Source organism: Geotrypetes seraphini, chromosome 6 (genome assembly GCF_902459505.1).
Source record: "Geotrypetes seraphini chromosome 6, aGeoSer1.1, whole genome shotgun sequence".
NCBI classification, from domain to species: domain Eukaryota; kingdom Metazoa; phylum Chordata; class Amphibia; order Gymnophiona; family Dermophiidae; genus Geotrypetes; species Geotrypetes seraphini.
This window is the reverse complement of record NC_047089.1, coordinates 42,924,747-42,940,419: the sequence shown is the minus strand read 5'-3', so window position 1 is coordinate 42,940,419 and position 15,673 is coordinate 42,924,747. Positions and strand designations below refer to the sequence as shown.

The 15,673-nt window shown below is 42.7% G+C and overlaps 1 protein-coding gene across 2 annotated transcripts in view; it reads left to right on the top strand.

Moving 5' to 3' along the window:
• MICU2 (mitochondrial calcium uptake 2) overlaps positions 1-15,673 on the top strand; it is a 241,111-nt gene that overhangs the window by 209,537 nt on the left and 15,901 nt on the right. For both annotated transcript variants that reach the window (XM_033948674.1, XM_033948672.1), the window contains exon 9: positions 2,650-2,821. In XM_033948674.1, coding sequence (XP_033804565.1) covers positions 2,650-2,821 — 172 coding nt within the window. The remainder of the gene's footprint in view (positions 1-2,649; positions 2,822-15,673) is intronic.

Here is a 15,673-nt window from a genome sequence, read left to right as displayed (position 1 = left end):
CAGCCAGGTACATGGCCTATAGAGCCATCCCATGAAGTGGCCAACTGCCACATCTTCACCACCTCCTGACACATGGGATAGGATCCCATACTCCTTTACTTGTTCACATAATACATTGTAACCTGGTTGTTGGTTTGAATGAAAACAATTTGGTTCATCAGGCAATCTCTTAAAGTCTTTAGAGCATTCCAATGGCCCTTAGCTCCGGGAGGTTGAAGTGGAGATCTGTGTCCTGAGCAGACTATGGCCCCTGGGTATGAAGGCCCATCTATATGAACGCCCCATCTGAGGATGGTTACATCCATTGCCAACACTTTGTGAGGAGGTGGAAATTGACATGTGAGTCCTGTGGTCAAATTTGGCCAAATTGTCCACCAGAGGAGGGAGTAAACTAGCTCTTGAGGGACTCGGATAACATATGCTATGTTCTCTGTAGCTTGAGACCACTGGGAAGCCATAGTTCATTGGGCCCCTCTTAGATGGAGGTGAGCCATGGGAGTGTGGGACTGAATTAGATGCATGGCAGGCAGGGCCAGGGTTATATTCCATTCCTGGGCAGATGTCACTAATTTTGCACATAAGTAAAAGAGCCTCAAAGTTTGTATCTGAAAGAGTGGAGGGTGAGATGTCTAAGGACTGGATCCCTGGTTTCTCTAGTCCTCAGCTTGCTGTTCTAAGCCACTAGGCTACTACTCCACTAAAAGCAAATAACTACTTAATTATAAGACCAATGACATTTAATTTTTCAGCGCCTTTTAGTGCTCTACTGAAATTCATTTTTACTTACTATTAACTTTCTTCACTATTCTTTTATCTTGGGCCTTTTTTTCTTAGTTGGTTTAGAGCAGGGGTAGGCAATTCTGGTCCTCGAGAGCTGGAGCCAGGTCAGGTTTTCAGAATATCCACAATGAATATGTATGAGATGGATTTGCATGCACTGCCTCCTTGTGATGCAAATCTATCTCATGCATATTTATTGTGGATATCCTGAAAACCTGACCTGGCTCCGGCTCTCGAAGACCTGAATTGCCTACCCCCGGTTTAGAGCATTATGCCTTACTAATTTAATTCCCTGTAACTGGAATGTATTGAAAATCATGCTTCTGCCAGTTGTAATGATTGTGTAATATCCCTGTGAACTTCGTGTTTTCTTCCTAACACATTTCAGTACTATAAGAAAAATGGTCAAGTAACTACATAACAGTAGCATATTGCATTATGCAATATGAACTGAGGCATAATCATTAACTAATGAGGTAAGAAGGTATTAAAAAGTATCCACAGTGAAATACACCTTCTCAAATAGTTATGCTGTAGCAAGATAATAACAGTAGCATCATGTTAAAAGTGTACAGGAAAGGATACAGTAGACCTGGAGAGCACCCTAGTGGTATAATTATAGAAACAGCATTAAGAATGAAATGATGATGATACCTCCTCTATATTTCTCTATCTAAAACAGACAGAAATATTTTAGCACAAGATTAATGTACAAACTCTACAGAATGGTTGTTTACTACCAAAAAGTTTTATTCTTGCTCTTCCTTGTATGAGAAATAGATTCCATAGTTAACTGTGGCTTCAGCATTTGACAGTTACAAAAATTCTTCATTCAGCATAAGAATAGAATTGTGTAGTACAAATTAGCAAGCAACTTTTCTGTAGAGGCTATGCATAAATATTTTAGTGTATATATTAAAATGATACCTCAATGTAAATGATAATTTTTTTCTAGTGCAACCACACGTGCAATTAGAATATACATGGGGCAACATTTTAGAAAGGATGCACAAACCTGCTGACAGATGCCTAAGTTGTGACATTTACACTTAAACAAGTATTTTTTAAAAAGGGATCATTGATGGAGATTCCTTTTCGAAAATACAGGTCTGCACAGTCATCCAGGCAGTGGAACATACAGCGGGAGTACCCATTTTACTGAAGCAGACAGCGAAAAAATAGACCCCCAACCCACCAGATAGAAGTGTCAGGATCGGCACTGCCAAACATTGCACACCCATGGCATCACTTCCTGATAACCCCCTATCATATTTTCAAACCCTCCTACTCCTGATTGCATCTTCCATTCCAACACCCCATCCTACCATAACATCTTCAATCCCCCCTACTCCCTGATCGCATCTTCCAGATGAGTAGGAATAAAGTGCAACGGTACAAAGTGCAACGGTACTAAGTGCAATAAAGATACATTACTGACCCTTTTCTATACATATAACTAGCTCTGTAGTGTGAACATTGATAGCCCACCTTTTCTGGCCATCTTGCTTTTCTTTAAATACCAGATTTTTACAAGGTTTGTATAATTTCAAGGAATTTGGGGGGGTCTTGGAGTTGCACTATGCCCAAGGCATCAATTCAGGTTGCATTGATCATGTGACTCCCAGATATATCTCTTTAAGCACAATTTTTCCAAGTTGCAGTTTTCCCAGTAGAAGCAAGATCCAATATAGATATACTGTATGTATGTATCTATCTGCAAGTATATGGATATTTAAACTTTATAATTTCATTTTACTAAATTTTTATGCATTCATTTTTACTTAATAGATTGAGATCTACATAATTTTCTTAGGTAATTTCTTATTTGTCATATATACCTGTTTCTAAATTATGCTTTTAAAATTTTAGATTTATGGAAAATTTACAAACAGAAGTGCAAGAAATGGAATTTATACAGTTTTCTAAAGGTTTAACCTTCATGAGGAAAGAGGACTTTGCTGAGTGGTTGCTATTTTACACTGATGAAGAAAACAATGAAATCTACTGGCAGAATGTAAGAGAGAGAATTCCAGCAGGCGAGGTTGGTAGCACTTTTGCCATCTCCATATCAAACCATTCAGAACTAAGAAATTTTGATTTGGGATTTTAAACTTAATTCCAAAGCCAAGCTCTGGGTAAGTTTCACATTGTAATAAAATTACCATATTTCTTCATCTGAGGTAATGGTGGATAACATGACTTACCCAAGGTTACAAGGAGTACATGTGAGAGAAGCACAATTTGAAGCCTGACTCCTTAGCCTGCTCCTCCAAACAGTAGACTAATCTTCCACTCCTTTTTAAATATGTCATGAATAAAGGACATATTTCTTAGTTAATCAATGTTCTTCAAATTTTGTATGTGTAATGTCAATTCATAGGAAGCAGAGCATATATTTTCCTAATTTCTTCCCAATTTACAATCTATGCTCCTAGGCCATATGCCTGGAAACTTACCTTCCCTTGCCAGCTGCAACCTGGAAGGAAAGAATCCTGTTGAGATTTAACATCTTAGTGCCATTCTTATGCTAGTAAGATCTCGCTACCCTAGAGCCTGAGCAAACTGTCTTCATTATACATTCATGTCCTGTCATCAATCAAAAAGGGAACTCAAATATTAATCTCATATATAATAGTCTAATGCAACTTGAGAAATTTTACTCACAACTACATGTTCTCATAATCTGTACGGTTTTCAGTCCCACCTCCTAGTATGATTCACAGTCTCATCCTTCCCTACCCCACCTCATAGTGCTCAGTTCCTTCCTCTTCCCTATAACTGCAATCCCCATTTATGTATGATTCATGGTCCCATCCCATCCATGCGTGATCCATCTTCCCCAACTGTGATCTTCTGTCCCTCCTATGACTTCACCCTGGCCTCGGACAGAATAAGACATTTTTACTGGACTGAAACAGGTAATCCTGAAATTGAGGTTTATTTCCTACAGCAGGGGTGCCCACACTTTTTTGACTCGCGAGCTACTTTTAAAATGACCAAGTCAAAATGATCTACCAACAATAAAATTTAAAAAAAAACATAACGCACATTGTACGCATAGAAAATGTTAATTATCATTCCTATTCCGGAGTTTTTTTCAAAGAGGTCAAATCAGATGACTCTGTGCACTGTCACCTCAGTAACAACCATACAAAAATAGACAAATACTCCCCCCTCCCTTTTTACTAAACCACAATAGCAGTTTTTAGCGCAGGGAGCTGCACTGAATACCCAGCGCTGCTCTTGACGCTCATAGGCTCCCTGCGCTAAAAACCACTATTGAAGTTTAGTAAAAGGGGACCATATTGTAAAATATAGACAGCAGATATAAATTCAGACACATTTTGATCACTAAATTTAAAATAAAATCATTTTTCCTACCTTATCTGGTGATTTCATGAGTCTCTGGTTGCACTTTCTTCTTCTAACTGTGCATCTAATCTTTTTTCCCTTCTTTCAGCCTGTATGTTTCCTCTCCTCCAGACCTCATTCCCCCCCCAACTTTTTCTTCCTCTCTCCCTGACCTTTCTTTCTTTCTGTCTTCATGCCCCCTTTCTTTTTTTCTGTTTCTCTTCTTTCCTTCTGTCTCCCTGCCTGCCCCCTTTCTTTCTTTCTCCCTGCCCTTCCCCAAGCCATTGCCACTGCCGCTGCCATCGGGGAACAGGACCCAAACCGCCACCAATGGATAACAGGCCCCAAAGCCGACACCGACGCCGCCCCAAGCTCTCCCTGCTTCGGGCCGACCAGCATTCCTCTCCCCGACGTCAATTCTGCCGTCGGAGAGGAAGTTCCGCCCAGCCAGGCAGCGATTGGCTGGCCCGAACTTCCTCTCCGACGGCAGAATGACGTCGGGGAGAGGAAGACTGATCGGCCCGATAGATCGCCAAGGCAAAGTGAATCCTGGGTGATCGACTCACTTTGCCTTGGCGGGCTACCGGTCGATCGCGATCGACCTATTGGGCACCCCTGTCCTACAGTCTACTGTGATTCTGTTTGTGGGGGCTATGAGGGGGTGCTGAAAAGTTCTCAGCCCAACCAAGAAGAGAATGACGTAGAGCCATGAAACTTATAAGTTATTCCACATATTCACGCTTAAGTTCAACACACTTGACACATCATGTCTGAAGTTTCTGTAACCCTTCAATACTCTAATATCTGGTCACTGAAATACTGCTCCACTACTTCAATCACCTACGAATCACTCAAAAATTGTCGCCCTTTCAAATTCTTTTTAAAGTTTAGAAACAGAAAATGGTTAGATGGAGCAAGATCTGGTGAGTACAGTAGATGGTCTATGCACTGAAACCCCAACTGTCAAAACATCCATCATTTTGCCAGCTTTGTGAGCTGGTGCATTGTCTTACAAAAAGAGAACTTCTAATCTAATCTAATCTATTCTTCAGTTTATATACCAAGTTATCTCTCATCAGAGCTCAACTCAGTTTACAAATAGTCAAGAGACCGCACCTTCCCTCTCCTTTTTTCTTTCAATGCCTCCTTTAATCGGCACAGCAAGATTGGCCCCTTGGAAGATAATCATTACACCACCTTCTGGCCATGACCTTTCCTGCTGACTTTTGGGTTTTGAGTTTCCCTGGCCTTGGAAAACCTGAGTGCTGCCATTGCATGGACTGTTGCTTTGTCTCAGGAGCATAGTGGTGTAACCATGTTTCATCAACAGTAACTCATTGTTCCAAAAACCTCTCTGAAAATGCTGCAATATCAACTTGGAAGTGTCCACTTAACATTATTTCTCATCAGCATCCAAACATTTTGGCACCCATTTGGCTGACAGCTTCTGCATACCCAGCTGCTCGTGAATTATACACCCAGCATGTTCCCTGGATATCTGTAGTGTTTCAGCAATTGTTTTAGCTATATTTGCCAATCATCCATGGACAGGGCCGCCATCAGAAATTTCTGGGCCCCTTACTGAGCAATCCTATTGGGCCCCCCATGTACCCCTTCCCCCCCGACCCCCCCTTCTTCCATGGGCCGAATACACATATACTTTTCTCTGTCGCCGCACTCTTTGACCAAAAGATTTGTAAGCCTGCAACCACGTCAAGGTAGACTCTTTCAGCAGGGCCCTAACCTAACCTAAACTAAACTTATCTATACCTATCTATTCTAAACTAACATATGTCTAATACTGAACTAATAACGAACTAATAAACATCTGCATAATAAATAACTAATAAATAATAGTGCTAGTAGCTATAATTCACTTTTGAATGTAAAATCTCAGTTAAGGATTTCTTTTGGCCTTTGTAGACCAGAAGTAGATCACAATTGCACAATATTTTTTGTAACAAGTATTAAATGTGTTTTTATAAATACTGTAAGCTTAATAAATATATCAGAAAAAACTACACATCTGAGCGCATATCTGAACATACACATCTGTATGATCCCATCCTCCTCAGCTTGCCTATAGCTACATCATGCATGTTAAAAATGTACGATATGTTGATATGTGCACCTTCCTTCCTTCCCATCCATCCTCCTCAGCCTGTCCTTACACATGATAAATAAGTGCATATGAGCACATCATTAACATGCAGCTATGGATGAATATATAATGATGTTATGAGTGTGCACCTCTTCCTTCCCATCCTCCTCAGCATGTCACATACAGCATGTTACATTACACAGACTTTGTGTAATGTAACATGCTGTATGTGACATGCTAAGGAGGATGGGAAGGAAGAGGTGCACACTCATAACATCATTATATATTCATGAATCAATCTGATAATCATCACCACCAGGCTGTGTGTGTTATGGGATGGAGGAAGAAAGGTGCATGTTTAAATTGATCACTGCCTTACTAGTTCTGCAGCTCCTCGTGCTGCTCCTCTCGTCCTGTCCTCCTAGAGACGTGGTGACGTCATCCGGCCGACCCGCTCTCGCAGATTCAGTGGCAGGCAAGTGATGTGTCTCCTGATTGGCTAGGCACCCTAAGCCCAAGCCAATCGGAGTAGAGACAGGGCGGGCCTTGGTGAAGGAGTCAGGAGACGAGAGGCACGCACCTAGTATATCGCCGGCTGCGGCCGCGGGCCAGGTAGACGGATCCACTTTTGTCCGGGGGGGGTGCTATCAGGAAATCGACAGGGGGCAAAAAAAAGTATGACAGCAGTGTTTATTGTTTATTGTTGTGCACAGCAGAAGCATAATACAGGAATTTGTGCTAGGTGGCCTAGGACAGTGTTCTTCAACCTTTTTACACCTGTAGACTGGCAGAAAAAAAAGAATTATTTTGTGGACCGGCAAATTACTAGGACTAAAATTTTAAAACCCTGTTTCCGCCCCATCTCTGTGAGCTCGGTCCCCACAAATCATCTGATCCCATCCACACAAGCCTCAGTTATGATTTTATATTGAATGTATTTTATTAAAGTATAAAAAGAAACAATATTCTGTACAATTGTCATTTAATAAATACAAATAATTCAGAGCAAGGATCAACAAAACCCCTGTCTCCCCTCCTCTTCACATATATCCCCTCTACTATCAAGAAAACTGAACAAGCCAAATTATTACAGAATGCTACACAGAAATATCATGCTAATAGAATACTGCAGTCACACATGACAGGAATAGTTTTAGGGGAGTGCAACTAGGGCAACTGCCCCCTGGTCAGAGAGCGCCCTAAGCCAGCTGGAAGCTAAAGAAGCACTGCCTGGGTTTTGCAGTCCCCAGTTATGTCTAACACCAACTTTAGCAGGATATATATTTCAAATCTGATATATTCTAATCACAAAATAGAAATAAAATTATTTTTTTCTACCTTTTGTCGTCTCTGGTTTCTGCTTTCAATCTTCTTTTCACTCTCTTCCTTCCAGCGCCTGCCCTCTCTGTCTCTTCAATCCAGCATCTGCCCCTTCCATCCACTGTCTGTCCTCTCCCCCTTCCATATGGTATCTGTCTTCTTTCTATTCCCCTCTCCCCTTTCCATCCAGCTTGTGCCCCCTCTCTCCTTTTTACATGATTCATTCCAGCTTCACTGCTCTCTTCATTTTTCTCTCTCCTACACCAGATCTATCATCGTTGTCTCTCTCTGCTTATTTTTCTGCTGACCCCTTCCTATCATCAATCTCTCTACTTTCTCATGCCTGTGTCTCCCCTTCCCTCCTCCTCCTGTCCAGCAGTAACTCTCTTCCCTTCCTCCCCTCCCAGCAGCATCTCTCCTTCTCCCTCTCCAGTAGCAGCTGTCCCTTTTTTTTCCCTTGCTCACAAGCTTCCCTCCAGGTCCAGTAGCAGCTGTCCCTTTTTTTTCCCTTGCCCAGCAGCTTCCCAGACTCCTTTCCCTCCTCCCCTCCCAGCAGCATCTCTCCTTCTCTTTTCCTCCAGGTCCAGTAGCAGCTGTCCCTTTTTTTCCCTTGCCCATCAGCTTCCCAGACTCCTTTCCCTCCTCCCCTCCCAGCAGCATCTCTCCTTCTCCTTCCCTCCAGGTCTAGTAGCAGCTGTCCCTTTTTTTCCCTTGCACAGTAGCTTCCCAGACTCCTTTCCCTCCTCCCCTCCCAGCAGCATCTCTCCTTCTCCTTCCCTCCAGGTCCATTAGCAGCTGTCCCCTTTTTTCCCTTGCCCAGCAGCTTCCCAGATTCCTTTCCCTCCTCCCCTCCCAGCAGCATCTTTCCTTCTCCCTCTCCAGTAGCAGCTGTCCCTGTTTCCCCTTGCCCAGCAGCTTCCCAGACTCCAATAGTGGCTTTCTCCCCTCCCAGCAGCTCTCCTTACCTCCCAGCGCAGTGATTCAGGAAGACAGTCTCGGGTCCTTTGTTGGGTCGCGCCGCCTCTGAGGAAAGAGGAAGTTGCATCATCAGAGGCAGCCGCTATTCAGCAAAAGCCCCAAGGCTGCCTTCGTGAATCGCTGCGCTGGGAAGTAAAGGAGAGCTGCAGAGAGGGGAGAAAGCCACTGATGGAGGCTCCCCAAGATCTCTCCGGCCCAGCGCAGACTTCAGCTGTTGATCTTGCTGCCCCTGCGCGGACCGGCAGGAAATTGAAGGGAGTCAATCTTGCCAGCCCTGCGCTGACCGGCAAAAATTTCCTGCGGACCAGCGGTTGAAGAACTGTGGCCTAGGACCCTGGGGGAGCCCGGGCCCCCTGTCAGCTCCGGGCCCCTGAAAGCAGGACTGGTAGTACTGCCCTGATGGCGGCCCTGTCCATGGACAGGTCATGGACATGGTCAATGATTTCAGGAGTTAACACTGTTTGAGGCCTCCCAGACTTTGCTGCATCTTCAATCTCGATTGCCATGCTGAAAGTTTGCATACCACTTTTTCCTGTGAAGTTTTCTTCTGCACAATAGGAATGTCATGATAGCTTGGAGCTCCACACTTGAAAATTCCACACTTTTCTTTGACATGGTTCAATCAACTATCTGAAACGATGTCAAAACATAACATTACGATTCTGCAAATTGGCACTTTGCAAAATAAAATGATAATTTTTTCAGCTACAGTGGCAAAATAACATTCAAAATTTAGGAAGTTGGTTGGGCTGAGATATTTTCCGAATCCCCTCATATTGCAAAGAATGCTGGCCATGTTAAGCCCACTTTAGACAAATATAAGAACCGTCTATTTATGATTTTGACAGGTATAGTTATCCAATTAATCACAAGTAATTGGAAAAACCATGATAGAATAAATTATACTTTTTGGTGGGTGAATGTGTGTACTATATACAGATTTGAAAGAATGAACGCAGAGTGTAAGGGTATTAGTGGTGCATTTAATAAAGTGTGGAGCCCATTGACTAACTGTGAAAATATAATAATTTTGTCTTTTCTTTTGTTCATTTACTGATACACATCCAGGGTGGGAGGTTGGGGGGAGGGAAACAATCTTGATGGTTACTTAGGTAATTTTAGTTTATCATTACATATTATATCCTATATTATATTACTGATAAAAGTAAAATGTAAGAACTTTAAATGATACATATATTACCTGTACAGTTAATAATGCAATGTATGTAGTAATTTTTGTTTTCTTATTTGTATTGCATTGTTTTAGTGTGAAAATCAATAAAAATTTACAAAAAAAAAAAAGAATGCTGGCCAAAATAGGAAGTCATCAATGCCTCACTGGCCCTTTGATTAAAAAAAAAAAAATTGGAGAAGTTCAGGGCAGGCTCTCAAAAATGAATAAGTTTAATACAAATAGTAAACGTGTTATACTGCCCCTTTTAAGAAGCTCAAGGTGGTTTACCATAAAACATTTAAAAACTATCATACAAGTACAATATTTCCTGAAGGAGGGGCAATACTAGAAGCTAGTGTTGCTTATTGTTTTGGTGTACTATGATAGCAGACTATGTATACATGAAACTGAGCTTTGGATGGAAGAAGCCCAAGTACGTACTACACTGATTTGGGAAGCAAAAAGGACTGAACAAAGGGACCATTCTTTAGATGTCCATTTGAAAAAGCAACTGCTTTCTCCCATCATTACTTTGGGGCCCTGATATAGAGTACTGTGGACAGCCTAGGGTTAGCATTTTTATTTAAATGTTAAAATACACCCTGATTCTAGTACTCCCAGTTTTCAGAGGACAAGACAAATACTGCTCCTATGGCATCACCTTAATTCAGTCACACAACCACAAAAAGTATCTAGGCTCTTTTTTTTCTTAGCCATAGTGCATTACTACAGTAATTACTATTTAATACTGTATGTAATAGCTTACCAGTAGAAAACAGAAAAGACATGGTACAGCATAAACAAAAGGAATTGTACCTGTTAACTGTTGGAAGCCATAAGTTCATTGCTATATTATAAAGTAAAACTATGTTTCAAGTTTATTAAAATTTGATGCAAATGCTTATAACATAGTTTCAAAGCGAATTACAAATATAAAAAATGAAGTGACAAATCATTTATTTATACATATATTGGACAAACATAGACAGACTTACAGACTACAATAAGGAAGAGGGTGGAACTACAAAAAATGTAGAAAAATCAACATTGAGGATTGAGGAAGGGGATGGAAAACAGGAGCAGAAGCTTTAAAAACAGAGAAGCCTATCTGTGATTTGCCCGATGATCTGCACTGTAAGAATTATAGCAACAGTTCTGCATTTATAAATGGTTTCAGTTTATTGCTTAAGGGACATGCAGCTACTAATTAACCTAATTTTCTGGCCTTGGAAGAGAAAAAGACTAAAATAAGAAAAAATATTACATTACATTAGTGATTTCTATTCTGCCATTACCTTGCAGTTCAAGGCAGATTACATAAGAATTGTCATGAAGTTACAAGATATATAGGTGGAATACATAAGAATTGTTGAGAAATTAAGGTAATACATGTTGGGTAATTAGAACATTTTAGATTTGATAGGAGTAGACAGTGTGGTAGGTGGAGCTTGGGAAGGAATTGGTTGTGTTAGATAGGTTTTATGTATTTTTTGAAGAGTAGAGTTTTTTTGTTTCTTTTTTGAAGGTTTTCTAGTCTGTGGTCGAAGACAGCAGATTGGTGATTTGTCTGTCTAGTTTTGCTGCTCTGGTGGCCATTAGGTTGTCATATAGTTTTCTTCGTTTGACATTTTTGATTGGCAGGTGCGTGAATAGTGAGTGGGTTCTTCTGTGTCTGGTTGAGGTGGCTTGAATTAGTCTGTTGTTCCAGTAGGCTGGGCTGTCTCCGTTAATAGCTTTGAATAGTAGACAATAGAATTTGAAGTGTACTTGAAGTGTACTCTTGCTTGTATTGGGAGCCAGTGTGAGTCGTGGTATGCCTCAGTGATGTGGTCACATTTTTTCAATGAGTAGATGAGTCTTAGGGCTGTATTTTGTATTGTTTGTAGTTGCTTTATCATGGCCGCTGGGCAGGGGAGGTATAATATGTTGCAGTAGTCTATTAGTCCAAGGATAAGAGATTGTACCAAAAGTTGGAATTGTTTCCTGTTGAAGAATTTTCAAATTTGTCTTAGGTTTCTCATAGTTGCGAATGATGCTTTTATTATTTTGTTGATTTGTGGTTGCATGGTACACCCTTTGTCAATCAGTACTCCAAGAAGTTTTAGAATGGGTTGAATGGGGTATGAGATCGAGTTTATTACTAGGTTTGTTAAGGTAGGAGTTTTGCTGTTTTCTAGGAGGATGAAGTTTGTTTTTTCAGAATTAAGTTTTAATTTGTGTTCTGTCATCCATGTTGCTACTGTTTCGAGTGTTCTGTGTATTGTGCCTGTCATGGTGGGCTCTGGATGGTCGAAGGGGAGGAGAATGGTGATGTTATCTGCATAGCTGTATGAGGTTATGTCGTATTTGTCTAGGCAGGAGCTGAGGGAAGCTATGTATAGGTTGAATAGTGTGGGAGATAGAGGTGATTCCTGGGGAACTCCGCAGGGGTTGGACCTTGTTTCTGATTTTTCTTTCTTTGTTTTAACCCTGTAGGTTCTGGATTGTAGGAAGCCTTTAAACCATGAGAGTACCTTGCCTGAGATTCCTATGGAGTCTAGTGTTTGAAGGAGGATGTCATGGTCTACCAAGTCGAAGGCTGCGGAGAGATCTAGTTGTATGATCAGGATTTTCTTGCCTGTACTGAGATGTTGTCTAGCTGTGTCCATGAGTGTTCCTAGTAGGGTCTCAGTGCTGTAGTTGGTTCTGAAGCCAAACTGTGTGGGGTGGAGTAAGTTGTGGTTTTCTAGGTATGCGGTTAGGGTTTTAGCTATGAGGCCTTCCAGCTTGACATACAGTGGGATTGAGGCTATGGATCTGTAGTTGGATGGTTGGTCCGTTGTTGCTTTGGGGTCTTTTAGTATCGGAGTTATGATGATTTCACTGAGGTCTTTTGGAAAAAGTCCATCTGTGAGTAAAGATTGTATCCATTGTAGGAGCAGGGAGCGGAATAGTGTTCTAGAGGTTTTCAATAGGTATGGGAGGCAGTGGTTAAGGTCACAGGCTGCGTGGCTGTATTTATTATATAGTTAGTTGAAGTCTGACCATTGTATGGGTGAGAAGTGGGAACCGGTTCTGTCTGCTGCAACTGATTCTTTCTCTGTGGGGGGATTTAAGATCTCTTCTATGTGTGTGAGAATTTCATTGAACATGGCTCTGATGTTTGCAATCTTGTTTTTGAAGTATGTGGCTAAGAGGGTGGCTGAGGGAGGGGGGGAGTTGCTGTTGGCTTGGTAGGGTGTGGTGTCTATGAGATCTTTTAGTAGCTGGAATAGCTTTTTTGTGTCTTGGGGTCCTTCTATTTGCTTTGTGTAGTATGTCTTTCTTTTTTCTTTCAGTTTTTGTTTGTATTTTTGGTTCATTATTCTCCATGCTGTTTTTGTGGATTCCTGGCTGATTTTTCTCCATTTTCTTTCTAGTTGTCTGCATTGCCTTTTGAGTAGGAGTAGTTTGTTGTCGAACCATTTGTCTGATTTTCTGTGGATTCTGGTTTTGGGTTGTTCTGGAGCTAGTTCATCCAAGGTTGCTGTACTTAGATGGCTCCATTGTGAAATGAAGTCTTTGGGAGTGTAGACTTGGATTATGGTATCTGCTTTTGTCCAGAATATGGTGGGATTGAAGTTATTTTTTGAGTAATTGGAGTGCTTTTGTTGTTGGTCCAATTGATTTCGAAGGAGTAAGTGTAGTGATCTGACCAGCGGCAACGGTTCCATTTTCCGTTTGGATCTCTGGTTGTGTGGGTTGTTGGGACATATAGGCTGCGATGTCGAGTTGGTGTCCTTTTTCATGTGTGGTTTGAGGGTCTAGGATTTTGTATGTTAAGGCCTCGAGGTATGATAGTAAGGTTTCTACTTGTTTGCAGGATTGGTTTTCAAGGTGGAGGTTGAGGTCTCCTAGGATTAGGTTGTAGGTTGTCGTTAGTGATTTTTGATATATAAATTCTTCAAATATCGGTTTTTCTGTGTTCCAGTTACCTGGAGTTATGTAGCAGAGCAAGCATGTTAGTGTTCCTCTGAGTGAAGTACTTGAAAGTTGACAGGCTAGTAGATCCATATATGGATTGGTTGTTTTGTCTTGTATTTTTAGGTTTATGGTATTTCTGGCTATGATGGCAATTCCTCCTCCTCTTTTATTTTCTCTGCAGACCATTGTTATCTTGTGGCTCTTTGGGCAAACTTCAGTTATTCTGGGGTCTGAGTCCGAAGTAAGCCAGGTCTCTGTGAGGAGAAGGCAGTCAAGGTTTTCTTCTTCTATCCAGTTTTTTATGTGTTCTGTTTTGGGGCCTATGGCTCTGATGTTCACATATGCACATGTGAGAGTGGTGTAGTCTGTTGGTGTGTTGCGAGTTGTTTTCGGGTATATGAGTGATCTTTGGTGGGGTTGTGTTTTGGTCTTGTATGGGTTTGTCGGCTTTCTTCTTGTTGATTGTGAGGTGGGTTGGTATGTGTATGTCTGATAGTTTGAGTTTCTGTCTAATGTGAGTCGCCAGGTTGGTTGGGTAATTCCCTTGGAATTTGCTATAGTTGGTATTATAGAGATGTTGTTTGCTGTTGCCTTCCAGTTGGTTAGGAACAGGGTTATCAGTAGGATTACTTGTGGGTATTTTGGTAGTGTGGTTATCATGGTGGTGTTAAGTGTGATGACTATTGTAGTAGTGGGTAGAGGTGGGGAAGATCTTTCCCTTCTAGGCTTGTTGAGAGTTGATGGTCTCTTCAGGGTCTGAGGAAGGATTGGGTATTTTGTGTTTTTGAGTTGCTGAGCTTTCCGACTGGCTCAGTGATTAGTGGCGATGGGGAGGGGCGGAGTGCTCTCCCACGCCCGAGTCACGTCTCAGTTCATCGATGTAGGAGAGTAGTAGGGTCTGAGGAGGCAGTAAGGATTCAGACTTGAGTCACTGAGCCTTCCAACTGGCTCAGCGACTGGCAGCGGTGGGGAGACTGGCTGTCGATGGAAGAGGGTTGCAGGATCAGGAGAAGGCAGGAAGTGTACAAACTTAAGTCGCTGAGCCTTCCAACTAGCTCAGCGACTAGCAGTGGTGGGGAGGGGCAGAGTGCTCTCCCACGCCTGAGTCCCGTTTTGGTCCGTCGATGAAGAGGGTGGTAGGGTCAGAAGGATGCAGGAAGGATTCACACTTGAGTCGCTAAGCCTTCCAACTGGCTCAGCGACTAGCAGCGGTGGGGAGGGGCGGAATGCTCTCCCACACCCGAGTCCCGTCTCGATCCGTCGATGGAAGAGAGTTGCAGGGTCAGGAGAAGGCAGGAAGTGTTCAAACTTAAGTTGCTGAGCCTTCCAACTAGCTCAGCGACTAGCAGTAGTGGTGGGGGGTGAAGTGCTCTCCCACGCCCGAGTCCCGTCGGTGAAAGAGGGTTGCGGGCCAGAAGAGGAGTGTTCCTCCTAGGAAGTCTGTTTTGTTCCTTAATGAACTGCCTGTGATCTTGAATAGAAGATGCACGTGCCTCTAACCACCTTGATGCAGGTGATAGAAAAATAAAATAAAAATTTGAGATGGTTTGGTCAGGATGTCCTGCAGAACTCGAGCAAGGCCGGCAAGCACCGAGTTCCTGGTTGCCGATCCTGGACCCACAGTTGGGCAGCGGGTCGGGTCGCTGCAGTGGGAGCCCCAGGAGCTGTTGGGAAGCAGCTAGTCATCGAGGCAGTTAGACAAATCCCACACCATGGAGACGATCCAACGCTGCTCCTGCAGCACCGACTGGGCTCCCCGCAAGTCTCGTCGCCGGGTGATGGGTTGGGCTGCTGCCTTTCCTAGCTTTGGTCCGAACTTCTCCTTTCCACGGTGGCTCTCCAGTGGAGAGCGATGCTGCCGGAGGTGGCAGTGGCCTCCGCGGCGCTCTCAGGCTCGGCTCTCTGCTGCAGCGTCTGTGCAAACAGCTGTCCCTCCCTGGACCGGGCCCCTCCCTGCCTCGGTCCCGGTCCCTCTGCTCCACGACTGCACTCGAGTGGGAAGCGACACTGCTGTAGGCGGTGACGGC